Below are 27,718 nucleotides of genomic sequence, written 5' to 3'. Positions count from 1 at the left end.
CACCCTCCCAAAGATCTGCTCAGCGGGCAAACAAAATGAGCAAAAAACAAAACAAAACAAACAAAAAAGCTAGCGAATAAACCAAAAATAGAATGAGAATGGACCAAAGCTTCAACGACGCCCAGATCCCTGTCTCCAGGCTTTATTTTTCCAATCTTGATTTAGAAACGGCCACACTTGTCAGACATGGCTCCCTCCCCCGCCCCCCGCCCTCCCTTCTGTCCCCAGCCAGGCAGCAGCTGGTCTTTCCTAATTGGTGATCTATCTTAATAACAAGGGGACCCTAAGCAGCTGTCGCTGTGAGTACCGGCTGGTGGCACAGCTCCCCATCATTAATTTACTTGTTGGTCCTACTCGTGCTTAAGAAAGGATTTAGTTAATAAAGAGACTAATGAGACAGAAAGTTGCATAGTGACAAAGAAAAGGAAGAAGAGGAAGAGGGGGAGGGGGAGGAGGAGGAAGAAGGCACCAGCACCATCATCATCACCATCATCATCATCATCATCGCTGGCACACGTTGCATAATCACCCCGCCCTGGCACCATCTCGGGTGCAGCCTTGCTCAAAATTCCAAGAGGATTTCAACTTTCTCATCCTTGAGTGGTTCATTTCCCCTTACGATGAGATTCCTAAGCTAATGTCCTCTGTCCCGTGGCTGCCTGCAGAAGGGAGTTGGGCTGGTCCCACCCAGGGAGGCTGCTCTGCCATAGCAGGTGGGGATGCAGCAGCCCCAAGTTTAGAGAAAGGCATCCCAAACTCCCAACTTTCTACAATTGGAGAAGTGGTCACAGATCCCTCCTCATTTCTATATATACCTTTCCCTTGGCAACGACCAAAAATACGTGTGCAAGGAGCCGGTTCTTGGCGTGTGGTGTCGGTCATTCTCTTTCCAAATATAGAGAAGGAATGAGCCGCGGGGGTTAGCCGCAGCCTATAAAAGCTCAGGGCGGCAGCCGACCCTCTCAGCTTGCTCTCCTGGGTGGAGGTAAGTCTCAGGGCCCCTCTGGCATGGCTCTTCCCCCACACTGTGCTGCTGGGCGCACACTCAACGCGTGTGGCCCACCGCTCTGCACGGCAGCCCTACCTGGCTTTGGGAAGCCATGTCTTGTGGATCTTTCTGAGCTGTTCCTGTAGGATAGGTTAGATGCGGAGCGAGGTGTCTCTGGGCCCGGATGCCCAGCTGTCGCTGCCTACAGCACCTCACCAAAGCAAGACCCTGCCGGTTCTCCTACTCTCCCCCGTCTCCTCTGCCTCCGTCTCCCGTTCCTTCTTCCACAAGCAGGGTTCTGTTGGGCACCCAGAGACCTGCCCACTGTGGCCCGGCCCAAGGTACCCGACCTCTTGCCTGTCTGATCTATGGAATTGGCCAGTGGGACCTGGTGCCTTCCCCACCTGGGCTATCCACCGATCAGGTGTGCACCTGGCCCCTGGCCACAAGGTGCACATTAGCCAACCTCAGAGAGTTCATGGAGGACAAGAGGGCCTGACCTGACCCTAGCTTGGCACCACAACTTTTCCTTTTCTTCCTTCCTCCTTCCTTCCTTCCTCTCTCCCTCTTCCTTTCTTTCTTTCCTCCTTTCTTTCTCTTTCTTTCTTTCTTTCTTTCTTTCTTTCTTTCTTTCTTTCTTTCTTTCTTTCTTTCTTTCTTTCTTTCCCTCCCTCCCTCCCTCCCTCCCTCCCTCCTTCCTTCCTTCCTTCCTTCCTTCCTTCCTTCCTTCCTTCCTTCTTTCACGGAGAGAGAGAGAGAGAGGGAGAGAAAGAGAGAGGGAGGCAGAGCACCTCCACCTGCTGGTTCACTCTGCAGGTGAACACAGTGGCCAGGACTGGACTGGCCCAAAGCTGGGAACGGGGAATTCTCCGACTTGAGCCATCACCACTTCCCCCAAGGTCTGCATTCTCAGGAAGCTGGGGCTGGGTGTTGAATCTCTAAAATGAGACCCCGGGCGTATTCATCACTAGGCCATCTGCCTGCCCCACTGCAAGCTTTTTAAACAGGGATCCCGGCCTGTTGTCCAGATCTAAAGGGGAGGCATTTAAAGTGACAGCGGCACCATGGTAGGCTGGGAGGAGTCAGGTTTCTGGCAGTCGGGGGCTTCTCCTTCTTAACAGTGCCTGTGGGACATGCCCCATCTACTTCTCCAGTGTTCTTTTCCAAGTGTCAGCCTTGTTCATCCTCAAGAGCTGATGAACATGGAGCCCGACGCTCCCAGGCGTGCCCACGTTTCTGTCTGCCTGCATCTTCACAGGTCCCAGAGTTTGCCGGTTGCTGTCGTCTCCCGCTGTCCTCCTGCAGGGTGTGACCCTCAGGTGAGAATGGGGCCCACGTGTCATGGCTTCTCAGGAGTGTCTCCCTCTTCCTGGGGCTGGGGGGTGGGGGTGGGTGGGGGCAGTGCTTATGGGCACCTGCAGCCGGGAACCAGAGAGCTTTGGGGCAGGAAGATTAGGCCAAGGCGCACGGGGCAGAGGTGGCCAAACAGGTGCTGGTGCTCACTTCTATCCTTAGTGGCCGAGGGAAGCAAAAGGCTGGCTGCACTGTGTGAGGCTGTGGCCGCCTGAATTCAGGACGGGCTCACAAGGCCTGCGCTGCTGATTTTCGCATGGGGCTTCATTTAAATGTTCCCTCTGCAACGCCACCTGGGCTTTGCAAAGAGGAAGTCGAGGTCCCCACAGCAGCACCCCACCACCACCACCATTTGGAAGCTCGGAGAAGTGAGCGGCTTGGATTCCACAGGCTGTGAACGCCTGTGGTGGGGAGGGTTGTGTCACCAGGTGGGAGGGCAGCCTGGCTCCTGGGCCCACCTCTGAAGGCTCCTGTGGCCCAGGGGGTGGGAGGTGCCGGGAGCCCGGCGCACCTGGCCGTCTTGACCTCCCTCCGTCCCTCGTCCCCCGGTAGCTGCCACCATGAGTAGCGACAGTGAAATGGAAGTGTTCGGTGTCGCGGCTCCCTTCCTGCGGAAGTCGGAGAAGGAGAGGATCGAGGCCCAGAACCAGCCCTTCGATGCCAAGACCTACTGCTTCGTGGTCGACTCAAAGGAGGAGTATGCCAAGGGGAAGATTAAGAGCAGCCAAGACGGGAAGGTCACCGTGGAAACGGAGGACAACAGGGTAAGACGGGCCCTCGCCGGCTCCTGGGGTGGCCCCGGGGGCTGCAGTCAGCCCTCCCCAGCCCCTTCCAGGCAGAACGCTGGCCCTGGGACGCCCGAGAGGCCATGGCCTTGGGTCTCCTCAGTGTACTTGGTGAAAGCAGAGCGGATGCTGACCTCAGGTGGGAGAAGGCACACGCAGCTTGTGGCTTTTGTCAGCATCTGCATTGCTGTTGCCATGGTGGCAGGGCCCTGTCTGGGAGAGCTGGGTTTAGGTCACCCTCCTTTTGTGGCCTGGGTTTCCCCTAGTGCTTCTGGCCCTGGCCACGTACCTGAGCCAGTAAGGAAAGCATGGATGGGACCCTAGTGGAGCATGAAGGAGTGGCCTCCTGGTGTCACAACGGTGGTGGACACTGCGGCCCACTGCGTTCTGATCGTTGCAAAAACACTGGCAAAACTTCTGGACTTGAACTTCATTACTTCCTGGAATCTCGACCAGAAGAATTTGGGAAAATTCCAAGGAAAGCCACCCTCCCCCCCCCAAAAAAAAAAAAAACCAGATAAGCAGAAATAAAGAGAGAATGAGAGGGAAAAGAATGTCTGAGAGATGGGGAAAAGGCCATGGTGTCACCGGGTTGGGCAGTCTTAAAGGTTGCTGTGCATGGACTCCCCAGAAGGTGGCGCTCTACATACTTCAGCTAAAAGAGCTAGGAATGGTCTTGGAAGCAGTAGAGGAGGCAAGAGTGGACAGGACGAGCCATGATCTCAGACAGCCCTGGCGACGGTGCGGGGGAGGGCAGGCTGTTCGCGATTGTTTGACTGAATGGGGTCCTTGCTTAGAGGCACGAAAAGGCGGGTTTCCCACCCATTAAGCCCTGAGACGAGGTCAGGAAAACTGCCCACTTTTACAAGAGGTCACAGAGAGAACGGAGGTGAGGGCAGAGCGGGGCAGCCATGGCCCTGGGGAACCGGAGGGGGCGGAGGCAAGGGCAGTCCCTCCCGCTGAGACGTGCAGAGGCACCTGCCAGTGCTGGTGCCGCAGCTGGAGCCCCTGGCACCACCTGCTTGGGCTCGGATGTTTTGTCCCTAGAGCAGCAGGTGGGGATGAGGCTGGACTGCGTCTCTTTCCCAAGCACAGTCTGGGAGGGTGGTGAAGGGACGAGACGCGGGATCGGCCGGGCTGGCCAGCTACTGTCCCAGGGCTCAGAATGTCGGCCAGCTCCGTGAGCATCAGCCTGGTGGTCCGATGCCCCCTCCCTCTTTCTCTCCTGCCCCTGCCTCAGGACAGCTCGTGTGGACAGGGAGGAACCCGTCGGTGGGGCAGCCAGTAGTGCTGAGCTGCAAGGTTCCGGCACATCCCTATGGCCCGCTGCCGGCCCCCATGCCCTCCCAGAGACCCCCTCCTCATTCCTGTCTCCCTTCACTCCCACCTCAAGCCCACTGGAGAGGGGAAACAAACTCCCTGAGGAACAAAACAAATCACACTCTATTGCAAGCCGCCCCGGGGGCCCTGCCCGCCCTGCCTGTGCTCACGGGCAGCCCGGTGTCTGTCCAGGGTTGTCCTGTTCCACATCAGCGCCCAAGCCTCCTCCTGGGGCACAGGGATCTGCCACAGGCCAAAACACACAGGGAATGTCATCATCACGCCTTGCGATGGCTTCCCTCTCTCCCCCATTTTTCAGACTCTGGTGGTCAAACCGGAAGATGTGTATGCCATGAACCCCCCCAAGTTCGACAGGATCGAGGACATGGCCATGCTGACGCACCTGAACGAGCCGGCCGTGCTGTACAACCTCAAGGACCGCTACACGTCCTGGATGATCTACGTCAGTGTCCATGGGGCAGGGCTGACGTCGGGGCGGGGCAGGGAGGTGGAGGTGTCTGTGTCGGGGAGGGGGCTGGGAGAGTCCTGTTTGGGTGCTGGGGACAAGAGAGGGGAGAGAGAAAGTGAAGATGAGAAAGCAGGAGATGAGTGGGGCAGACAGAAGAGGGGCTGGAATAAGGGAGGGAACCGGAAGTGTGGGGCTGACCCAGAGTCTGGGCATTGTCACCACCTGGCTGTGGGAGGTGTCGCTGCTCCCTTCCTTGAGTTCCCGTTGCTTTCCCTATTAATAGAAACCACATCTTCTGACGTTTACAAGTTTATCATAGAGAGACATGGGCTAATAAGAAGACACGGGCTAATAAGAAAAGGCTTTATATGTCTACACCCACAGTCACGTGTGGCTTACCCGTGGCATGCCTTCTGGGAAATGCATTATTAAGCAAGTCCCACATTCTGTAAGCACTACACCTGGAGGGGCCGAGTGGCTCACTCGGAGTGGCCTCCTGATGCAATCCAGAGACGTAGTAAACACGAGAGACTCAAGGCCACTGCCGGGGTCACACGGCACCCGGTCCTACATAAACTCCCTCTCTGGAAGTAGCAGGAATGTGCTGTGAATCGTAAGAAGTGTAGACAGTACACGCATCAGCCACTAGCATGGTCGGTGAGCACGTTTATCACGTCGCTGTGTGGGCTGTGCTTTCCTGTGGCCGGGGTCGTGGTTGGGCTGTGCGTGTGTGAGGCGTGTGTCACGGTGACCTTAGGATGACAGAGGTTCCTCAGCTGCACCGTGATCCCACGGGGCCACCATCATGCATGTGGAATCCATGGTTGGCTGCCACGTCGTCTCGCAGTACGCGACTGCACATATATATGTATATTTTCTTTTTCTCTTGCCCCAGACCTACTCGGGCCTCTTCTGTGTCACCGTCAACCCCTACAAGTGGCTGCCGGTGTACAACCCCGAGGTGGTGGACGGCTACCGAGGCAAAAAGCGCCAGGAGGCCCCGCCCCACATCTTCTCCATCTCCGACAACGCCTACCAGTTCATGCTGACTGGTGGGTCTCACGGTGGGAAGCGGGGAGAGGTGGAGCAGGGGCCGGTCTGGCCCCAGGGGAGCTGCCCCTTGGTCCCGAGCCTGCCCCCATCTGGTGGCCGGCACAGGGGAGCCAGCGTAGGGCCTCTCAGGCCACGTGAGGGGTTTGCATTTAATGGTGAAGCCACATGAGAGGTGACTTTTTTTGTGGGTCAAAACCAATGATTGACAACTCATGTGGTCCCGCCTACACAAGGTGAGAAGCCAATGGCTTCAAGGGAGATGAAACCTCCTGAGTCTTGTTCCCAAGGAGGCTCCTTGAAGAATAAAGGAAAGAGGAACCACACAGTCTAACTGCTCGAGCAAGGCGACTGCGCTGGGGAACTCTCTGGCCATGGCCCCCAACTCTATTTTTTTTTTTTTCCTCTGCAGATCGTGAAAACCAGTCCATTCTGATCACGTAAGTTTCCGAGGCATAGCTCTGGCTGAAGGGGCCACGTGCTCTACTCTGTTAATTAAAGCATTTGGAGCAGAGTCTTTGATGAGACGATGGATATGCCCCACCCTGCTAGCTTCTCACATGTGTTTGGGAGATACGGGGCAGGTGCGGGCAGACTACGCCCAGGCCTCTCTGTGCCGTCCTGGGGAGCCTGTGGATGCTCACGGCACTCACCTCTTTGCCTCTGCCTCTTTCGATTGCATCCAACAGCGGAGAATCTGGTGCAGGCAAGACTGTGAACACCAAACGGGTCATCCAGTACTTTGCAACAATTGCAGCTACTGGAGATCTCGCCAAGAAGAAGGACTCCAAGATGAAGGTGCGGAGGGGCGGAAGCTCTGCCCTGGTTCCTCCTCTAACCTTGGTTTTCACTTGAGAATGAAAAGCCAAATGCAGGGGCTGGCACCATGGCTCACTTGGTTAATCCTCCACCTGCGGTGCCGGATATGGGCATATGGGCGCCGGATTCTGTCCCGGTTGCCCCTCTTCCAGTCCAGCTCTCTGCTGTGACCTGGGAGTGCAGTGAAGGATGGCCCAAGTGCTTGGGCCTTGCACCCACATGGGAGACCAGGAGGAGGCACCTGGCTCCTGGCTTTGGATCGGCACAGTTCCAGCCGTAGTGGCCATTTGGGGGGTGAGCCAATGGAAGGAGGACCTTTCTCTCTGTCTCTCTCTCTCACTGTCTAATGCTATCTGTCAAATTAAAAAAAAAAAAAAAAGCCAAATGCAGTTCCATTCCCCCCCCTTCCAGGAAGGACAGTAGGCTAGGCTTTAAAATCCTGAAGGCCAGCCAGCTAGTCGTCTTAGACAACACAGCGTGCAGTTGATCCTACAGGGCCAGATCCTGTGGTTTCTTAGAAGATAAGGTTATATGGGGTGGGCGCTGTGGCGTAGTACGTTAAGCCTCTGCCTGTGGCGCTGGCATCCCAAGTGGGCACCAGTTCGAGTCCTGGCTGCTCCTTTTCTGATCCAGCTCCCCGCCTGGGAAAGCAGTGGAGGACAGCCCAGGTGCTCGGGCCCCTGCACCTGCATGGGAGACCCAGAGGAGACTCCTGACTCCTAGCTTCAGATAGGCTCAGCTCCTGCCATTGTGGCCCTCTGGGGAGTGAACCAGCAGATGGAAGACCTTTCTCTCTGTCTGTAGTTCTACCTCTTAAATAAATAAATTTTAAAAAATCTTTAAAAAAAAAAAAAAGGTAAAGTTCTGAGGTTCAGCCCAGAAAGAATAATTTTCAGGCTGCTCGGGGAGCTTGTTCTCTTGTGGCAGGATCACAAGTGCCAACGTCACAGAATCTTAGCCTCGTCTTTGCCTTCTGAAAGAAATGGCTATAGCAGCGTGCAGTGAACACAGCCTAACTGACTGGAGTGTCGGGGAACGTAGGCGTTAAGGGCGTGTCGAGTTAAGAATTATGTCAGCCATGGCCAAGTGCAAACCAAAGGGCAGACGTGTTTTGAATAAGACGAGCGGCTGACTTGGTTGATCCCCGATCGACAATCAGGGAGGACCTGGCCTCTCCAGAGGCGCCGGGCAGCCAGGGCAGGGGGGAGTGACAGAGCCGTCGAGCAATTTAAACCATCATTTTATGGCTTGAGAAGATATTTTTTTTCAAGCCTGGGCATTTGTTCTAATGGTTAAAATGCAGGCCAGGATGCCTGCTTCCCACATCAGAGGATCTGGGTTCCACACCCACCCTGGCCTCTGGCTCCTGACTCCGGCTTCCTGCCCATGCAGACCCGAGCAGGCAGTGGCAGTGGCTCAGGTCACTGGGTTCCTACCACTCACATTGGAGAACTCAGTTCCAGGATCCCAGCTTGGGCCCAGCCTAGTCCCTGCCATCGTGGACGCTTGAGTGAGCCAGTGATGTCTTCTGGGCCCCACTCAGACTCACAAATTGAGACGAGTTGGCTCTGTCGATCTCTCTCTCTCTCTCTCTCTCTCTCTCTCAGGGCCTTCCTTTATCTGCAGGAGATACAGTCTAAGACCTCCCAATGGAGGCCTGAAACCATGGAGATGCTGAACCCCATATACACTACGCTTTTTCCTACACATACCTGCCTGTGATGCAATTTAATTTGTTGTTAGGCACAGGAAGAGATGAGTAATAATGACACATTCAGACACCACCACATGCTGTCATCAAAGTTATAGGAATGTGATTATTTTTAAATGTCGCTTCTTCCTCCCTCGATTTCTCGCATCAGGGGACCCTGGAAGATCAGATCATCAGTGCCAACCCGCTGCTGGAGGCCTTTGGCAACGCCAAGACCGTGCGGAACGACAACTCGTCCCGCTTCGTGAGTGTCAGGACGGCCCCCGCGCAGGCCACACGTCTGTCCTGGGCACGTCACAGACCAGTGGGGAGAGACCAGGAGCGAGATGAGCAAGTGCACAGAGACCGTGTCCTACAGTAACACATTTGCACCAAGTCCAATAGGCAGGGCGCGTGACAGAGTTCATGGGGAGCCAGGCTTGTCCAGGGCGGGCGGGGAAGGCCTCCCCCTGGGGCTGGCCCTTGCACGATCTGCAGGAGGAGGAGAAGCAAGACTTGAAAACAACAGGGAGGCCAGCACCACGGCTCACTAGGCTAATCCTCCGCCTGCAGCGCCAGCACCCCAGGTTCTAGACCCGGTCGGGGCACCAGTTCTGTCCCAGTTGCTCCTCTTCCAGTCCAGCTCTCTGCTGTGGCCCGGGAGGGCAGTGGAGGATGGCCCAAGTGCTTGGGCCCTGCACCTGCATGGGAGACCAGGAGGAAGCACCTGGCTCCTGGCTTCGGATTGGCACAGCGCTCTGGCCATAGCGGCCGTTTGGGGGGTGAACCAACAGAAGGAAGACCCTTCTCTCTGTCTGTCTCTCACTGTCTAACTCTGCCTGTCAAAAAAAAAAAAAAAAAAAAAAAGAAGAAGAAGAGATCATCCTGGTTGCTTTGTGGGAGGTGGAGGGATGCAAAGTGTACAAGGGAGAGGGGTAAGAAGAGGGCAGAGAGTGGCAAAGCATGGGGTGGGGGGGACTGGCCTGGCCCTTGCTCCCCTCACACAGGAGACTGGGAGGGACCGCTGAGGTGGGGGTCGCATCTGGTCTCCCTCTCTCGCGCACAGGGCAAGTTCATCCGCATCCATTTCGGGACCACCGGCAAGCTGGCCTCCGCAGATATTGAAACGTGTAAGTAGGTCGGCTGGGATCAGACGGCCCCAGGGTGGTGGGGAGCAGGCCGCGCGTACAGCCCGGTGCTTGTGTTCCAGACCTGCTGGAGAAGTCCAGGGTCACCTTCCAGCTGAAGGCTGAGAGGAGCTACCACATCTTCTACCAGATCCTGTCCAACAAGAAGCCTGAGCTCATTGGTGGGTGTCTCCCGTGGGCACCGGGGCTCTGGGGTCCCTAGTCCAGGGAGAGTTGTGTGTACACGCAGGCAGCTCTTGCAGCCAATGGGCGAAGATCATTTTAGAGCCCTGTTGCACTTTTGGCAATGACATGCCAATCTGAAAATCCAATCAGATAGGCAGTAACAAGATTACACCCGCAGGGAACTCAGCCCTGGTTGACAAAAACCTTCAGGGGGAAGCTTTTAGTTGTCCTCCAGCGCCCCCTTGTGTTCTGGTACAGAAACTAGCCAGAGGAACCAAGCGATCCTGTCCTGCCCCTGTTCTCTACCGAGTAGAGGTCTCCGTGCTCACGGCCTTCCTTGCTCTTTGGCTGTGTTTGCTCAGCCCTCTGGTCTTCAGCTGTCCAGCCTGCGCTTCTCAGAGAGATTTTAGAAGATGCTGTAATTACATGGTAGTTACCCGTGCATCCCTGCAGCATGGCTCCTGTCCTAATACACACATGGCCAGTTCTCCCTATCGTCTATCCCCAGCCTGCACTGTCATGTACCATTTGCCAGCAAAGCAAGAGAATTTAACTATGTTCTAGGCCTTTTCATCGATTTCACACGGGAGATGGCAAAGTCTTCCCTGGATTATGGTTTTTTTTTTTTGTTTTTGTTTTTGTTTTTAAGATTTATTTACTTACTTGAAAGTCAGAGTTACGCAGAGAGAGAATGAGGCAGAGAGAGAGAGAAAGAGAGAAATGACTTGGGCCATCTTCTACTGCTTTCCCAGGCCATAGCAGAGAGTTAGATTGGAAGAGGAGCAGCCGGGACTCAAACTGGCGCCCATATGGGATGCCGGCTCTGCAGGCGGCGGCTTTACCTGCTGTGCCACAGCACCAGCCCCCCTGGATTATATTCTCGGTCCCAGACTAAAAGCTGTCCAAAAATGATTTCCACCTGCAAGTTCACTCTGGGCTCTGGTGGTCGAAGTCCCAGCCAGCCCAGGGTGTGGAGGGCCGAGACCACCAGCTGTGTGACCCTCTCAAACCTCATCATTTCAGAGCTGCTTCTCATCACCACCAACCCTTACGATTACCCGTTCATCAGCCAGGGTGAGATCCTCGTGGCCAGCATCGACGACGCCGAGGAGCTGCTGGCTACTGACGTAAGTGGTTCTGACAGACAGGGCTGCGTGGGCCTCCTCCGTCCGTCACCGGGGGCCCACTGACGGGCGGGCTCCTGTTTCCTCACCAGAGTGCCATTGACATTCTGGGCTTCACCCCAGAAGAGAAGTCTGGGCTCTACAAGCTGACGGGAGCCGTGATGCACTACGGGAACATGAAGTTCAAGCAGAAGCAGCGCGAGGAGCAGGCGGAGCCGGACGGCACCGAAGGTACGAGGTCGCCAATGGGAGGCTTGAGCCGGAGCTGGGGGGCCGTTCCCCTGAGACCATCCCGGGACTCTTGGGAAAGTGGCGAGTCCTTCTTCCACCTGTGGAGGCGAATGAACCCTTCTGCAGCTCAGCTGTCTGTGGGTGTAGTCACCACCCACTTTCACCAGGTCTCTCCAACAGTTTCGTTTCAGACACAAGGCAAAGGGACCAGGGCTTTCTGGAACGCAGTCTTGCCTTTTCATAAAATGCATCCTGTTCCCTGAGGGACACAGCATCCATTGGCCATGCACAGGCAGTTTAGTGGTATAGAATACAGAAGGTATCAAGTTGAACTTGGGCAATCTTTTTCTTTTAAAGATTTATTTATTTATTTGAGAGGCAGAGTTACAGAGAGAGAGAGAGAGAGAGAGAGAGAGAGAGAGAGAGAGAGAGATGGCTGCAGTGGCCAGAGCTGGGCTGAGCCGAAGCCAGGAGCCTGGAGCTTCTTCTGGGTCTCCCATGTGGGTGCAGGGGCCCAAGGACCTGGGCCATCTTCCACTGCTTTCCCAAGCCATTATAGAGGGCTGGATCAGAAGAGGAGCAGCCAGGACAGGAATCAGCGCTTACATGGGATGCCGGTGCCCTAGGCAGAATCGTAACCTACTACACCACAGCACATGGCCCTTTGACCAACTCTTAAAACGTCTACGTGATTTCAAAAATGCCTCCTCTGCCTTGCCAAATATCTCCTTTCTCTCATTGCCAGTGGCTGACAAAACAGCCTACCTGATGGGCCTGAACTCTTCGGACCTGCTGAAGGCCCTGTGCTTCCCCCGGGTGAAAGTTGGGAATGAATACGTGACCAAAGGCCAAACTGTGGACCAGGTAAGGGCCGGCCGGCGGGTTGGGCAGGGCCGCGGGGCCCTGGCACCCACTGCCTTCGTTCTCACGAGCTGAACTTCCCCCTGCTAGGTGCACCATGCTGTGAATGCCCTTTCCAAATCCGTCTATGAAAAGCTGTTCCTGTGGATGGTCACACGTATCAACCAGCAGCTGGACACCAAGCTACCCCGGCAACACTTCATTGGGGTTTTGGACATTGCGGGCTTTGAAATCTTTGAGGTTCGGCTCATTTGTGTTTTTATAGGGGCGTCAATTGGGGGCGTTGGTTTTCATGATCCTAGAGGGGAAGATACCAGGCTGGCCGGCGGGTGGGAACGGCAGATGGGGGAGGGACCAGGTAGCAGAGAAGCACCACACTGGCTGCGTGCGTGTTATCTGATGAGTTGGAAAGCCTCTGTGAAGTGTAACATTAACAGCGTCATCAGATGGGCTGAAAAGAAACAAACAAACAAAATCAAATGCAATGACTGATTTAGGGCGAGCCAGAAGAGCGACAGAGAGGATCTGACGCTGTCGATCACAGATTATTTTACACAAATAGCATACTAGGCTGTAAGCTGCACAGAAGGGGAACTGCAGAATAAGATGCACAGGAGATTCCCAGACCAGGGAAACTTAAACGAGGGGAAAAGCACTTGTGAGCCGGAAGTTAGGAGAAGACTCCAAGGAGGGGGCTGTGGTCTGAGCCAGGCTTTGATGGGGGCGACCCTACCTGAAAGCCTGGGTGAGAGCCCCAGGCGAGGAGGAGGAGGGGTCTTGCTGGATCTTTGCTTTTTGGAAGAAATCTAACTCTTCACCTGCGTGCTGTGTTTTGGTGTCAGTATAACAGCCTGGAGCAGCTGTGCATCAACTTCACCAATGAGAAACTGCAACAGTTTTTCAACCACCACATGTTCGTGCTGGAGCAGGAGGAGTACAAGAAGGAAGGCATCGAGTGGACATTCATTGACTTTGGGATGGACCTCGCTGCCTGCATTGAGCTCATCGAGAAGGTATCCTATTCCATCCACTCGGTACCCTCTTCTCACACCCCCTAAAGTTCAGATTTACCCACATGCATTCTGCATTGCCTTCAATCCAGCCGATGGGCATCTTCTCCATCCTGGAGGAGGAGTGCATGTTCCCCAAGGCCACAGACACCTCCTTCAAGAACAAGCTGTATGACCAGCACCTGGGCAAGTCTGCCAACTTCCAGAAGCCCAAGGTGGTCAAAGGCAGAGCCGAGGCCCACTTCTCCCTGATCCACTACGCGGGCACTGTGGACTACAGCGTCTCGGGCTGGCTGGAGAAGAACAAGGACCCCCTGAATGAGACCGTGGTCGGGCTCTACCAGAAGTCCTCCAACAGGCTCCTGGCGCACCTCTACGCCACCTTCGCCACGGCGGATGGTAACAGACTGTGTTCGTGGGATCTCCCTCCATTAATTCCGCAGGACCGAAAAACACAGACCGGTTCATTGCACCTGCCCTCTCCCATGTCTTTCAGCTGACAGCGGGAAGAAGAAAGTTGCCAAGAAGAAGGGCTCTTCCTTCCAAACTGTCTCTGCTCTTTTCAGGGTAAGACAAATACAGTTTCTTTGCTTATAATTGAGTTGAGTCGCATCAAAACGAGCAGCATGGAGACACTAAACTCGATTTCTCCAAGAACGGTGATGTTATCCAAATCCGATTACTGTCACTTAGTGAGCCAGGCGATGGTCTGATAATTTATAAATGAGGTCCAGCCAATGTGAGAACAGAATATCATTATTGTTTTGTAGTGCAGCTGGCGGAGGTGGCTGGCCTGGGAGGTTAAGCTTCCAATATAAACTCTCTGATTTGCCTTCCGGACACTAGAAATAACACCTTGTGCTCCCATTATAGCGAACACATCTCTTGAGATATTTCAGAAAGCTTGGGTACATGGTGGCCTCTGGTTCACCCGGAAGTCAGAGTTGAGGATTCCCTTTATCTAAGATGCTTGAAACTGGAAGTCCATCTACTACCTAGTGAGATATCCTGGAGAGGGGACCCGGATCTAAGCATGAAATTCATGGACATTTCACATGTGTAATGATGAAGGTCATTTTATTTGACCTTGACCTGTTGTGAGAGGTCAGGGGTGGAGTTTTCCTTCTGTGGCATCAAGTCAGCTCCCACAAAAGTCTCTGACTGTGGGGACTTTTGGATCTCAGATTGTCATATTAGGGATGCTAAGCCTGTACATCAGTTACTTGCCTGGACTTCCTGCCAGAGGACAATTAAAAGCAAGAGCCAAACAATTTCACCATTCTGTAGAACTCCTGATTAAGTCTGAAACATGAGGGTTTATGGAATATGAGATTAAAGGGTAAGATTGTTTTGGTCCAAGCACAGGAGGGGCTCTCCAAAAGTTTATAGCAAGTGCCTATCATGAAAACATTGTGTATAGATTTCCAAATTTCTTGTACCAAAAGAAACCTATGTTTCAATTCCATTGGCCATCAATGTTGTGAAGCCCCCTCATGTATCCCAGCTTTCAGTGCAATGTGAAAGCCCCGCAGTAGGAGGTCCAACTTTGAATCCTTTTCTTTCAGGAAAACCTGAACAAGCTGATGTCAAATCTAAGGACCACCCACCCTCACTTTGTGCGTTGTATCATCCCCAACGAGACCAAAACCCCAGGTGAGACTCCCGCGGTTGTCCAGGGGACGCTCGGGTTTTGAGAAGGCCCATGTGATGCCGCCATCTCTTGCTTCTGTCTTCAGGGGCCATGGAACACAGCCTGGTCCTGCACCAGCTGCGGTGCAATGGGGTGCTGGAGGGCATCCGCATTTGCAGGAAGGGCTTCCCGAACCGGATCCTCTATGGAGATTTCAAACAAAGGTGTGTGTCGGATGTTTCCTAAACTTCCTGATGGCACGCGCAAACCCTGGGATTTGAGTGGGAGAGACACTGGGAGGAGAAGACCCTTCTCAGAAGCACAGTTATGAGTTTCCATGTAAAATGAGGAAGCTACTGGGGCTGGTGCTGTGGCGCAGTGGGTTAAGCCACTGTCTGCAATGCTGGCATATATATGGGCACCAGTTCGAGTCCAGGCTGCTCCACTTCCAATCTCGCTCCCTCCTAATGCACCTAGGAAGGCAGTGGAAGATGGCCCAATACTTGGGCCCCTTAACCCGTGTGGGAGACCCAGATGAACTCCTGGCTCCTGGCTTTGGCCTGGCTCAGTCTTGGCCATTGTGGCCATTTGGGGAGTGAACCAGCAGATGGAAGATCTCTCTCTCTGTGTCTCTCCCTCTCTCTGTTATTCTGACTTTCAAATAAATAAATCTTTACAAAAAAAAATATGCAACCACTCAGCAAAGGTTTGCTTCTTCTACGATTTTCTCTGGAACTTATCTGATACACGAAGTGGCAGGAAAAGCCCTGGCCTAAAAGCCACAAGGCCTAGAGCCCAGGCTACTGCCCCGCAGTGGGACCAGGGGCACATCTCATCATCTGTCGGGACCTTCTCGCCTGAATGTGAGGGTCTCTGTCCAACTGTCCGTGACTGTTTCCGCGTCCACCATGGCAGATACCGCGTGCTGAATGCCAGTGCCATCCCAGAGGGACAGTTCATTGACAGCAAGAAGGCCTGTGAAAAGCTTTTGGCGTCCATTGATATTGATCACACTCAGTACAAATTTGGACACACCAAGGTAATGCATCCACTGTGACAACAGTCGCTGGCCTTGTCGCCCCCTTGGCACACGGCCTCTCGGGAGAGCTGCCTGGCATCTCCACGCCCCCTCCCCCGCCCCCGGCAGGTGTTCTTCAAGGCTGGCTTGCTGGGAACGCTGGAGGAGATGCGGGACGACCGCCTGGCCAAGCTGATCACCCGGACGCAGGCCGTGTGCAGAGGGTTTCTCATGCGGGTGGAATTCCAGAAGATGGTGCAGAGGAGGTAGGGTCCACTCTCCATCCTGGCACGAGCTCTTTGTTGGGGAGGGAGCGTGGGAGACCCCTCCCGGGGACTCAGTGCTGTTTCGTTTGCAGGGAGTCCATCTTCTGCATCCAGTACAACATCCGTGCCTTCATGAACGTCAAGCACTGGCCCTGGATGAAGCTCTACTTCAAGATCAAGCCCCTGCTCAAGAGCGCGGAGACTGAGAAGGAGATGGCCACCATGAAGGAGGAGTTCCAGAAAACCAAAGATGAGCTCGCCAAGTCAGAGGCCAAACGGAAGGAGCTGGAAGAAAAGATGGTGACGCTGTTGAAAGAGAAAAATGACCTGCAGCTGCAAGTACAAGCTGTAGGTGTTTAGGAATCTTTTCAAATTCTCCTTCTAGAATTGCTTATTTCAAAGCTTGGTGGAGATTCTTGTGTTTTAGTTGGGGTGCATTCTAAATGATTCCATATGTAACAAAACAATGGAGTGTCTCAAACCTTATTCATGGGCATTGATTTTTTTTTTTTTTATAAGGAAAGTGAAAACCTGTTGGATGCAGAGGAGAGGTGTGACCAGCTGATCAAAGCCAAGTTCCAGCTGGAGGCCAAGATCAAGGAGGTGACGGAGAGAGCCGAGGACGAGGAAGAGATCAATGCTGAGCTGACGGCCAAGAAGAGGAAACTGGAGGATGAGTGTTCAGAGCTGAAGAAAGACATCGATGACCTTGAGCTGACCCTGGCCAAGGTCGAGAAGGAGAAGCATGCCACAGAGAACAAGGTGTTGTGCTTGGGGTGGGGTGGGGGGAAAGGGGGTTGGGTCTTTCTATCTTGATGTAGTCATCACACGCAGAACTTTAGCTCTTCTTATGACGGCTTGTGGTTTCTTTGTAGGTTAAAAACCTTACTGAGGAGCTTGCTGGCTTGGATGAAACCATCGCCAAGCTGACCAGGGAGAAGAAGGCCCTCCAAGAGGCCCACCAGCAGGCCCTGGACGACCTGCAGGCAGAGGAGGACAAAGTCAATTCCTTGAGCAAAATCAAGAGCAAACTGGAGCAGCAAGTGGATGACGTAAGTAGCCAGTGTCACTCAGGGGTCCTGGGCGATCCCAGCTGGAAAAGTCCCCGGGGGTCTTGTGGCGAAGCATCTGCCCCCCACCACCCCTTCCCCCCCCAAAAAAGGAATGATGCCCCTTGCAGCTGGAAAGCTCCCTGGAACAAGAAAAGAAGCTCCGCGTGGACCTGGAGAGGAACAAGAGGAAGCTGGAGGGAGACCTGAAGCTGGCCCAGGAGTCCATAGTCGACCTGGAGAACGACAAGCAGCAGCTGGATGAGCGGCTCAAGAAGTACGGGCCGAGACCCCCCCCCCCACTTCCGGGAGAGCCCCACTTCCGGCGTGCACGCGCCGCGCGGGCTTGTCATCACGCCGTCTGCCTTTCCCTCCGCAGGAAGGATTTTGAATACTGTCAGCTCCAGAGCAAAGTGGAAGATGAGCAGAGTCTGGGCCTCCAGTTTCAGAAGAAAATCAAAGAGTTACAGGTGGGAGGTCTCTGGGTTTCCCGTTGGCGTGCGGGGTCGCTCTTGGTGTGCTGAGAGCAAGCGGGCAGGACGCGTACTGCCTGCCCCGGGGGGCTCCCTGCCTGCTGAGCTGACCCAGCAGCGATGGACGGCGGCCCCACCACTTCCCATAAAACACAGCAGTTCGGGTCCACATTTCGTTGTTGGCCCCTGCAGGGGTTAGAGCCATGGTGGCAGGGAGAATTCACATAAAAGGCCATTAGTGAGATTCACATATCTCTGGGGGCCGTACCAAGAGTCGGTTTGTCTCCTGGGAACGTCAGCTCGTTCTTGACAATGCAGAGTGGCTCCGGGGGACTGAGAGCCCCTGGGCTGCACGGCTGTCTGCATGGCCCCTGCAGGCTCGGATCGAGGAGCTGGAAGAAGAGATCGAGGCAGAGAGGGCGACCCGCGCCAAGACGGAGAAACAGCGCAGCGACTTTGCCAGGGAGCTGGAAGAGCTGAGCGAGCGGCTGGAGGAGGCGGGCGGCGTCACCTCCACCCAGATCGAGCTGAACAAGAAGCGGGAGGCCGAGTTCCTGAAGCTGCGCAGGGACCTGGAGGAGGCCACGCTGCAGCACGAAGCCACGGTGGCCACGTTGCGGAAGAAGCACGCAGACAGCGCGGCCGAGCTCGGGGAGCAGATTGACAACCTGCAGAGGGTCAAGCAGAAGCTGGAGAAGGAGAAGAGCGAGCTGAAGATGGAGATCGACGACCTGGCCAGCAGCGTGGAGAGTGTGTCCAAGTCCAAGGTGCTCCGGCGGGGTGGCCCAGTGCTGTCCCCAAGACTGCGCAGCATCGGTGGGCACTCAGATCTGACTACTGATCGGCTCCTCCCCGCCTCTCCCTCCCTTTAGGCAAACCTGGAAAAAATATGCCGAACCTTGGAGGATCAGTTAAGCGAGGCCAGGGGCAAGAATGAGGAGAGCCAGAGGAACCTGAGCGAGTTGACGACACAGAAGTCTCGTTTGCAGACCGAAGCTGGTGAGCCCCGGGCAGGGAGGCCTAGGAGGAGGCAGTGGGTAGAGACCAAGGGGCCGGGGGTGTGTTTGGGTGAGAATATCTGAGACGGCACAGGAAAGAAGTAAACCCACCATGCTGCAGAGGGGCCTCTCAGCATACCCTGATGGGAGATCTGGGTGGATAACAAAAATGCAAAGGGCTATTAGGTGAGACTTTCAAGAAGAAAATGTTTCTCCACCCAACCCTCCTGTGACTCCCCCATCACAGAGAAATCCATCCTTTGCTGGCACCCGTACCCAGGATGGCAAAGAAAAGAGACAGGGTGTGTCCTGGAGCCGGAAAGCCTCCTGCTCCCTTTCCTCCTGACCTTCACATGAGCACAGAAACCTGAAACCAGCCATGTCCACCCAACAGTCTAATCCCCATCAACTTACTAGGGACACAACGCCCTGGGAGTTCCCTTAATGAGAAATCAACAGCTGGGGAAACACCAGCTGGGGAGGTCCCCTGGGACCTGGTGGGCCCTCCTGGGGATGTTTAAATTTGAAATTGTTCTCAATGGGTTTCATGGCCGGAAGTCACTCCCAGCTTCCTGCAGCCTGACAGTGATATCTTAGTAGGTGATGCTTTTGGTTTTGTTTCCATGGACAAATCCTGCTCCCCCAAGAAGGGTCCACACCTTATAATCTTCCCTCTCTCCTGATCTCGGCCCAGTGCTCTGCATACAGTAGGCACTTGGTGGGTGAGTGAATGGACCAGTGCATGAATGGGGTGGAAATATCTCCTTCTGGACACAGGCGAGCTGAGTCGTCAGCTGGAAGAGAAGGAGAGCATTGTGTCCCAGCTGTCCAGGAGCAAGCAGGCATTCACCCAGCAGGTGGAGGAGCTCAAGAGGCAGCTGGAGGAAGAGAGTAAGGTGGGTGCTTCCTGGATCTGATTCGCGACGCCACCTTCAGGCGGGGAAAGGCAACTGCGTGTTCAGTTGGGGATGATAGCGGAGCCATACGTGGGCCGTGTTGTGCGTACGACACCAAATCCATCAGGGCCCCTTCTCTTTCTGGACTTCCGCAGGCCAAGAACGCTCTGGCCCATGCCCTGCAGTCCTCCCGCCATGACTGTGACCTGCTGCGGGAGCAGTACGAGGAGGAGCAGGAAGCCAAGGCCGAGCTGCAGAGGGCGCTGTCCAAGGCCAACAGTGAGGTTGCCCAGTGGAGGACCAAATACGAGACGGATGCCATCCAGCGCACGGAGGAGTTGGAGGAGGCCAAGTATGCAACTCTATGTGCCTTTTACAGAACCGGAACCCTCGAAGGATCACACAGAAATGAATGTCGGGTTTTTTGGGTAGAATCTCCTCATTTCCGGTGTCTTTAAACGCAGTGCTATGCCGGTAGAGGAACCTGGCATTTGCACATTCCCTAGAGACAAACCTTGATGTTGCTTAGAAACAAGGTGGGTTATTCAGCCTAGATTGGAGCAGACGGGGAGTTCTCCTGGGCTCATGAACACGCAGGGGCGTTGCAGCACACCCAGGTCAGTGATTCCGACTCAATGCATGGTGACGTTCAAGGGGAGGGGACCTCAAAGAGCACCTGCTTCTCTTCTGCATCCTTTAAGGAAAAAACTCGCTCAGCGCCTGCAGGATTCCGAGGAACAGGTTGAGGCTGTGAATGCTAAGTGCGCGTCCCTGGAGAAGACCAAGCAGAGGCTGCAGGGGGAGGTGGAGGACCTGATGGTGGACGTGGAGAGGGCCAACTCCCTGGCCGCCGCTCTGGACAAGAAGCAGAGGAACTTCGACAAGGTGTGGGGTCAGCTCTGAATGCCACCAGGGGATGGAGTTTCCAGTAGCCGTGGAAGGAGCAGACCGGGTCCCAGCCTGACTGCCCCTACCCGCAGTGGTGACTCGGGGGCGAGTCCCAGGATCCCCCTGGGCCGAGCTTTCCTCATCCCTAAGATGGAATGGAAACTGGATGGAGGGTGGAGGGACCTGTCCAACATTGCTAGTGGAGACAAACCAATTTCTACAGTGTTGTTCAGCCCCAAACATCCATCCTGCATCCACACTGCTGGTCCATGTAGGCTGACGGTGGGACTCTAACTCAGGTGGGACTCTAACTCAGGTCCTGCTGGGAGCCATTCTGGAATCCTCTCTTTCAGTGTGGTCCATAAGGCTGACTTGAGTGAGTGTTTTAATGAAATAATTAGGACAGCGCCATTTTCCTATTAGGAAAAGGGCAATTATGCTCAGCGAATTCCTTTTCAAAGGATCTATTTGCATTTTTTTTTTTTTTTTTTGAGAAGGCAATTGCTACTAATTGCTTATCTTGAGTAAATGTTTAAGGCTGGCTAGTCTGCTGAATGCTGAGGAGGGGCTAGACAAGAGATGAACACTAACCATCACCCGAGTGGTTATATTTAGCTAGGAGCCCAGAGCAGGAGAGCTTGAAAACAGAGGCCCTTTCCACCCGGGGCTGCAGGTGCTGGCCGAATGGAAGACCAAGTGTGAGGAGAGCCAGGCGGAGCTGGAGGCGTCTCTCAAGGAGTCCCGCACCTTGAGCACCGAGCTTTTCAAGCTGAAAAATGCCTACGAGGAGGCCTTAGATCAACTTGAAACTGTGAAACGGGAGAATAAGAACTTAGAGCGTAAGCCATTCCAGCCCCAAACGCCTGAGACCTCCCGCCCTGGACACGCCATCACCAGGGAGAGTGCGGTGGGTGGGACTTGGCTTTGCCCGGCCACTGAGGCTGGGCCAGGCAGCGTTCACCATCCCAAGCCTTCTTTCTGAGTCTCTCTCCACCAAATGTCTTATCTCTCGAAAACAGGAGTCCTTAGAATTATAATAAACTTGTGAAAAGGCATTGAGTTGGGACTTTGCATGCCTGCAAACCCAGCCAGAGGCATTCAGAATCGATTGAAACTTTTTTTTTTTTTGACAGGCAGAGTGGATAGTGAGAGAGAGAGAGACAGAGAGAAAGGTCTTCCTTTTTGCCGTTGGTTCACCCTCCAATGGCTGCCACTGCCAGCGCACTGCGGCTGGCGCACCGCGCTGATCCGAAGCCAGGAGCCAGGTGCTTCTCCTGGTCTCCCATGGGGTGCAGGGCCCAAGCACTTGGGCCATTCTCCACTGCACTCCCGGGCCATAGCAGAGAGCTGGCCTGGAAGAGGGGCAACCGGGATAGAATCTGGAGCCCCAACCGGGACTAGAAGCCGGTGTGCCGGCACCGCAAGACGGAGGATTAGCCTGTTGAGCCACAGGGCCGGCCTGAAACTTGTTTCTTTGCAGAAGAGATAGCGGATCTCACAGAGCAAATTGCGGAAAATGGTAAAACCATCCACGAACTGGAGAAATCCAGGAAGCAGATGGAGCTGGAGAAGGCTGACATCCAGCTGGCTCTCGAGGAAGCAGAGGTGAGCATGGCCCCCCGGAGGCTGCAGCAGGAGCAAAGGCAGTGACAGTGGGGCTCAGGCCCCCGCCCAGCAGGAGAGCTGGCCCCAGTCTGTCTTGTTTTTTGTTTTTGTAAAACCAGAGTCCCAATGCTTGCTCCTGGCATTCCTGCAGGGGATGAATGAGATCATTATCTTGCATTCACTGGATAAAATCACTACATTAAAATAGGTCTAGGGAGAGGCACTGTGGTGCAGAGGGTTAGTCTGCCACCTGTGACACCCACATCTCACATCAGAGCACTGGTTCGAGTCCCAGCTGCTCTGCTTCCAATCCAGCTTCCTGCTAATACACCTAGGAAGGCAACAGAAGGTGGCCCAAGTGCTTGGGCGCCTGCCGCACACACGAGAGACATGATGGAGTTCCAGGCTCCTGGATTCAGCCTGGCCCAGCCACAGTCGTTGTGGCCATTTGGGGCATGAATCAGTAGATGGGAGATCTCTCTCTCTCTCTCTCTCTCTCCCTCTCCCACTCTCTCTCTCTCTCTCGAATATATTCAGCTTTCTATTGCCATGGTTAAGAATGAGCTCTGAGTCAGTTTTCCTGGCTTTGATCTTGTCTGCTAGTTCTTAATGATAATTTATTTTTAAAATTTATTTGGGCCGGCGCTGTGGCTTAACAGGCTAATCCTCCGTCTTGCGGTGCCGGCACACCGGCTTCTAGTCCTGGTTGGGGCGCCAGATTCTATCCCGATTGCCCCTCTTCCAGGCCAGCTCTCTGCTATGGCCCGGGAAGGCAGTGGAGGATGGCCCAAGTGCTTGGGCCCTGCACCTGCAAGGGAGACCAGGAGAAGCACCTGGCTCCTGGCTTCGGATCAGCGAGATGCGCCGTCCGCAGCGGCCATTGGAGGGTGAACCAACGGCAAAAAGGAAGACCTTTCTCTCTGTCTCTCTCTCTCACTATCCACTCTGCCTGTCAAAAAAAAAAAAAAATTTATTTGAAAGGTAGAGTTACAGAGAGGGAGGGGGGAAGACAGAGAGAAGTCTTCCATCCACTGGTTCACTCCCAAAGTGGTCACAAGCCAGGAGCTTCTTCCAGGTCTCCTACATGGGTACAGGGGCTCAAGCACTTGGGCCATCTTCTGCTACTTCCCCAGGCACATTAGCAGGGAGCTGGATGGGAAGTGGAGCAGCCAGGACACAAACCAGCACCCACATGGGATACTGGAGTTGCAGGCAGCAGTTTTACCCAGCTGCGCCATAGCACCGGCCTCTCTGCTTCTTTTAAAGTCACTCTACTTTTTCAAGTAAATACAGTAAATCTCAGAAATTAAAATAGGTCTAAAAGTGAGATTTTTACAAAAGCTTAGATTTTTGAAATATCTGCAAAGTGTTGATCAGTGATGGAGAGTATAATAATAAAACAACAGCAATGAAGCAGATTTTATTTCTGCACTTATTATAAATTGCGATTAAAAAAAAAAAAAAACAGGTATGGGGCCGGTGCTGTGGCATAGCGGGTAAAGCTGCCACCTGCAGTGCTGGCATCCCATATGGGCAGCCCTGGCTACTCCACTTCCGATCCAGCTCCCTGCCTGGGAAAGCAGTAGAAGGAGGGCCCAGGTGTTTGAGCCCCTGGCTTCAGATTGGCCCAGCTCCTGCCACTGTGACCATTTGGGGAGTGAACCAGTGGCTGGCAGACCTCTCTCTCTCTCTCTCTGCCTTTCAAAACCAGGACTCTTCCAGTGAGGCTCAGTTAGCCCCATGGAGTTGGACAGCAGCTTCAGCACCAGCACCCCCACCGCACGCGCTGGTTTGTTCTTGTTCTTCGTAGGCTGCTCTCGAACACGAAGAAGCCAAGATCCTCCGGGTCCAGCTCGAGCTGACACAGGTGAAAGCCGAGATCGACAGGAAGATCGCCGAGAAGGACGAGGAGATGGAGCAGCTGAAGAGGAACTACCAGCGGACGGTGGAGACCATGCAGAGCGCCCTGGACGCCGAGGTACGCAGCAGGAACGAAGCCATCCGCATCAAGAAGAAGATGGAGGGGGACCTGAATGAGATCGAGATCCAGCTGAGCCACGCCAACCGCCAGGCTGCTGAGACCCTCAAGCACCTCCGGAGCGTCCAGGGACAGCTGAAGGTGGAGCGGGCTCCCTGGCGGCTGGGGAGGCCATCCCTGCCCCTCGCTTCCCTCACACCGCCACTGCAAAGAGAATTTCCCTTTTTCTCTCCCCGGCTAGGATACCCAGCTGCACCTGGATGACGCTCTCCGCGGCCAGGAGGACCTGAAGGAGCAGCTGGCCCTGGTGGAGCGCAGAGCCAACCTGCTGCAGGCCGAGGTGGAGGAACTGCGGGCCACGCTGGAGCAGACGGAGAGGGCCCGGAAACTGGCCGAGCAGGAGCTCCTGGATGCCAATGAGCGGGTGCAACTCCTGCACACCCAGGTGAGGGGAGGGGGAGCTCAGGATAGGAGCGCCGGGTCTCAGGCACGCCCCTGACCCTGCCTCCTCTTGCCCCAGAACACCAGCCTCATCCACACCAAGAAGAAGCTGGAGACGGACCTCACCCAGCTGCAGAGCGAGGTGGAGGATGCCAGCCGGGATGCCAGGAACGCCGAGGAGAAAGCCAAGAAGGCCATCACAGACGTGAGCAGGCTTCTCGAACCCCCCACCCCGCCCCTGCCTGGGCGAGCTGCCCAGGCTCCCCTTCAGGAAATCCCTCGCCTCTCCCCCAACCCAGAGACACCCCCCATTGGGCGGCAGGGTCTCCTCCCTGCTCCCGGCTGACTTGCCTGTCCCCTCCTGCCCATTAATGGGTGAACACGGGAGACAAAAAAGGGCAAGGATCAGATCCCGTTTGTTCCGCCCACAGAGAGCTGGGCCCTTCTTTCACTTGCCATCTGGCTGGTTCCAGATGTGAACCAAGAGATTCTCCCCTGTCCACATCCCTGGCCTCGCTCTCTTCCACAACCTTCTAACCTTCCTGGGTCTCCGGGGCCTTGTCTGTGTTCCTCTGCTCCAAGGGCGCCACCTGCTGTCTGAAGGGAGCATAGAGGCTATTTCTCATGGAATCGTCCCAGAATCTCACTATTGCCAAAGAGGTGATGCTGGGGATGCAATCGGTCTCCCAGTCTCAGGCTCCTTGGAAGATACTGATGGGTGATAATGAAAGGAAGAATTCACCGGGAGTAGGGGGAGGTCCCCAAGGAGGCCAGCGTAAGGAAGAAACCATTTGCCATGCAATCCTTGCAGGTTCTATCTTGTGGGAGATTTTATATCCCGGTGCAACGCCTGGAAGCCTGTGCCCGATCATGGTCCTACCTGTTGTTCTTTCCTTTCCCCTTAGCGTGGTCGCCAGAGCCCTGGGACCCCCGGGTCTGGGTAGCTCCGAGGCCCTGGTGCTGTTTGTTGGCATCTTCAGGGTCACGGTTTGCCTTCCAGGCGGCCATGATGGCGGAGGAGCTGAAGAAGGAGCAGGACACCAGCGCCCACCTGGAGCGCATGAAGAAGAACCTGGAGCAGACGGTCAAGGACCTGCAGCACCGCCTGGACGAGGCCGAGCAGCTGGCGCTGAAGGGCGGCAAGAAGCAGATCCAGAAGCTGGAGACGCGGGTGGGTGCCGGAGGACGCTGGGGTCTGCTCGGCCTCCCGGCTTCTCCCATTCGGGCTCCAGCCCCAGACTGAACCCCCGGCCGTCTCTCCCAGATCCGAGAGCTGGAGTTTGAGCTCGAAGGGGAGCAGAAGAAGAACGCAGAATCTGTGAAGGGCTTGAGGAAGTATGAGCGGCGGGTCAAGGAGCTAACGTACCAGGCAGGTGGCAAGAGACCCCCCACCCCCACCCCAGTGGGCATTTGCTTTGTAAAAGGCGACCAGAACCCTGGGCTCTCTCCCCAGAAGAGAGTCTGGGAGGAGCCCCCGGAGCCCAGGAAGCAGGCTGGGCGTGTGGGAGCCTGCCCCTTCCTGTGCAGTGACACGCGCTGCTGTCCCCTGCAGAGTGAAGAGGACAGGAAGAACGTGCTCCGGCTCCAGGACCTGGTGGACAAGCTGCAAGTCAAGGTCAAGTCCTACAAGAGGCAGGCCGAGGAGGCGGTGAGTGGGAGCAGGCCGGGGCCGCCAAGAGCGTCCAGGGGAGGGGGGGAGGGGCGCCGGGAGAGGCCCTGGTGACCCTGCGTGCCCTGCACTGTGCTTGCAGGATGAGCAAGCCAACGTGCATCTCAGCAAGTTCCGGAAAGCGCAGCACGAGCTCGAGGAGGCGGAGGAGCGGGCCGACATCGCCGAGTCGCAAGTCAACAAGCTTCGGGCTAAAACCCGGGACTTCACCTCCAGCAGGGTAAGTGGGTGGCCTGGGCGCTCCCACGGCGGGCTGGAAGGGGCCTCAGACAGCCCTTCCTGTTAGAGCTCGCGGGGAGGAGAGGGGGGATTTGCTAGAAGTAGCTTAACCGAGTGGAGCCCTGCTACAAGTCAGGTCTTCTAAATCACAATTTAAAAAAAAAAATACTACCCTGGGGGCTGGCGTTTGAGCTAGCAGTTAAGTCACCTGGGACCCATTTTGGAGTGTCGGGTCTGACTCCTGGCACCACTCCCAGCCGCAGCTTCCTGTTAGTGCAGACCCTAGGAGGCGGGAGTGGTGGAGGACCTGGATTAAATTCCCAGCTCCCAGCTTTGACCTGAGCTCCAGCTGGCTTAGGCATTTAGGGAGTGAACCAGCAGATGGGAGCTCTGCCCCCCTGTCTCTCTCTGTCACTCTGTCTCTCTGTGGGGCCAGCGTTGTGGTGCAGTTGGCTGAGCCACTGCTTTGGGGGCATGGGCATCCTCTATCGGAGCACTGGTTCAAGTCCCAGATGCTCTGCTTTGAATCCAGCTCCCTGCTAGTACCTGGGAAATGTCTGTTACTTTGCCTTTTAAATGAAAAAAAAAAAAATCAAGAGATTCTATTCCCCTTTCATCAAAATTAAACAAAACACAGCCATCCTGAAGAGAATATGCTGTGCCCCGCCGAGCTTTGGCAGGCGCCCCCTGCTGGTGGAAAGAAGGCCATGGCAGAGCTCCTTGTAGAGCAGGCTGGGGGGTCTGGACCCTTGGTGCCCAGCCTCAAAGGCCTGCGTGCTCTCTCTGGACCCAGATTCTCAGACTCTGCGGGGGCTTCGTGTGTGCACTCACACATTCTCCCAGGGTCCAAAAAATACCCCATGTCCCACTGAAGGGTGCAAGCAACTCCCGGGTGCTTGCTGGCCGACGGGCTGGTTTGGGGGGCGGGGGAGACCTGGGGTCTCTGCCTTCCGACTTGACTAAAGCCTGCTCTCTCCCCAGATGGTTGTCCATGAGAGTGAAGAGTGAGCGAGCGCGTCCTGGGGCAGGACCGCGGATACGCAGAATGCGTGTTTTCATGCTCCCTGCCCTTACACCTGATGTCCACGGGACTCCTATCACATGCAATAAACGGCTTTGTTTTCCATCTGCGGCTGCCTCACTGCGTTTGCTTTCCTTCGCCCCGAGCAGAAGTGGTTCCTTGTTGGGTGATTTTTGATGCACGCAGGTGGCTTGGTCCATTCAGTATGTTGAGGAGGGGGGAGATTGCTTTTGGTTTAAGCGTGAGATTATCTCACAAAGGAAAAAAAAAATACTTCTAGGCTAACTATTGCTTTGGTAGGTGGTGGGAAGAAAGATTTTTTTTTTAATTCAGTCATTGCTGAATATGATACGAAGGAAACATAGAAGTCATGTTCGGGGAAAGGTGGGCAAGGGACCAGATTCTTCTGCTGCTTTCTCTCAGGGGAGACGTCTGGAATCTGATGTGTACATGCTGGGCGGTTAGGAATCCACAGATGGATGAAGTGGTGCCTGGTCCCTACAAGAGCTGTCTAAATCCACTCCTGGGTCCCGTGATCTTGGCCCAACCTGCAC

The 27,718-nt window shown here is 55.0% G+C and overlaps 1 protein-coding gene across 1 annotated transcript; it reads left to right on the top strand.

Moving 5' to 3' along the window:
• Window positions 1–2,901: 2,901 nt before the first annotated feature.
• On the top strand, window positions 2,902–27,175 carry LOC133776560 (myosin-3). The gene is made up of 39 exons (XM_062215590.1): window positions 2,902–3,105; window positions 4,766–4,909; window positions 5,811–5,967; window positions 6,378–6,405; window positions 6,655–6,763; window positions 8,647–8,739; window positions 9,541–9,604; window positions 9,685–9,783; window positions 10,811–10,914; window positions 11,004–11,142; window positions 11,888–12,006; window positions 12,094–12,243; window positions 12,846–13,016; window positions 13,106–13,412; window positions 13,510–13,580; window positions 14,579–14,666; window positions 14,750–14,867; window positions 15,559–15,682; window positions 15,791–15,927; window positions 16,020–16,275; window positions 16,447–16,689; window positions 16,803–16,979; window positions 17,108–17,253; window positions 17,356–17,446; window positions 17,827–18,216; window positions 18,322–18,448; window positions 19,225–19,343; window positions 19,499–19,695; window positions 20,045–20,228; window positions 20,905–21,070; window positions 21,712–21,836; window positions 23,647–23,955; window positions 24,056–24,259; window positions 24,335–24,460; window positions 25,256–25,426; window positions 25,520–25,624; window positions 25,808–25,903; window positions 26,007–26,144; window positions 27,125–27,175. Exons 1-39 carry the CDS (start codon window positions 2,902–2,904, stop codon window positions 27,149–27,151), a joined length of 5,823 nt encoding a protein of 1,940 aa, XP_062071574.1. The 3' UTR covers window positions 27,152–27,175.
• Window positions 27,176–27,718: the final 543 nt, after the last annotated feature.

This window comes from Lepus europaeus, chromosome 18 (assembly GCF_033115175.1).
Source record: "Lepus europaeus isolate LE1 chromosome 18, mLepTim1.pri, whole genome shotgun sequence".
Classification (NCBI taxonomy): domain Eukaryota; kingdom Metazoa; phylum Chordata; class Mammalia; order Lagomorpha; family Leporidae; genus Lepus; species Lepus europaeus.
The sequence above is the reverse complement of the archived record's forward strand: the minus strand, read 5'-3'. Positions and strand labels throughout refer to the sequence as shown.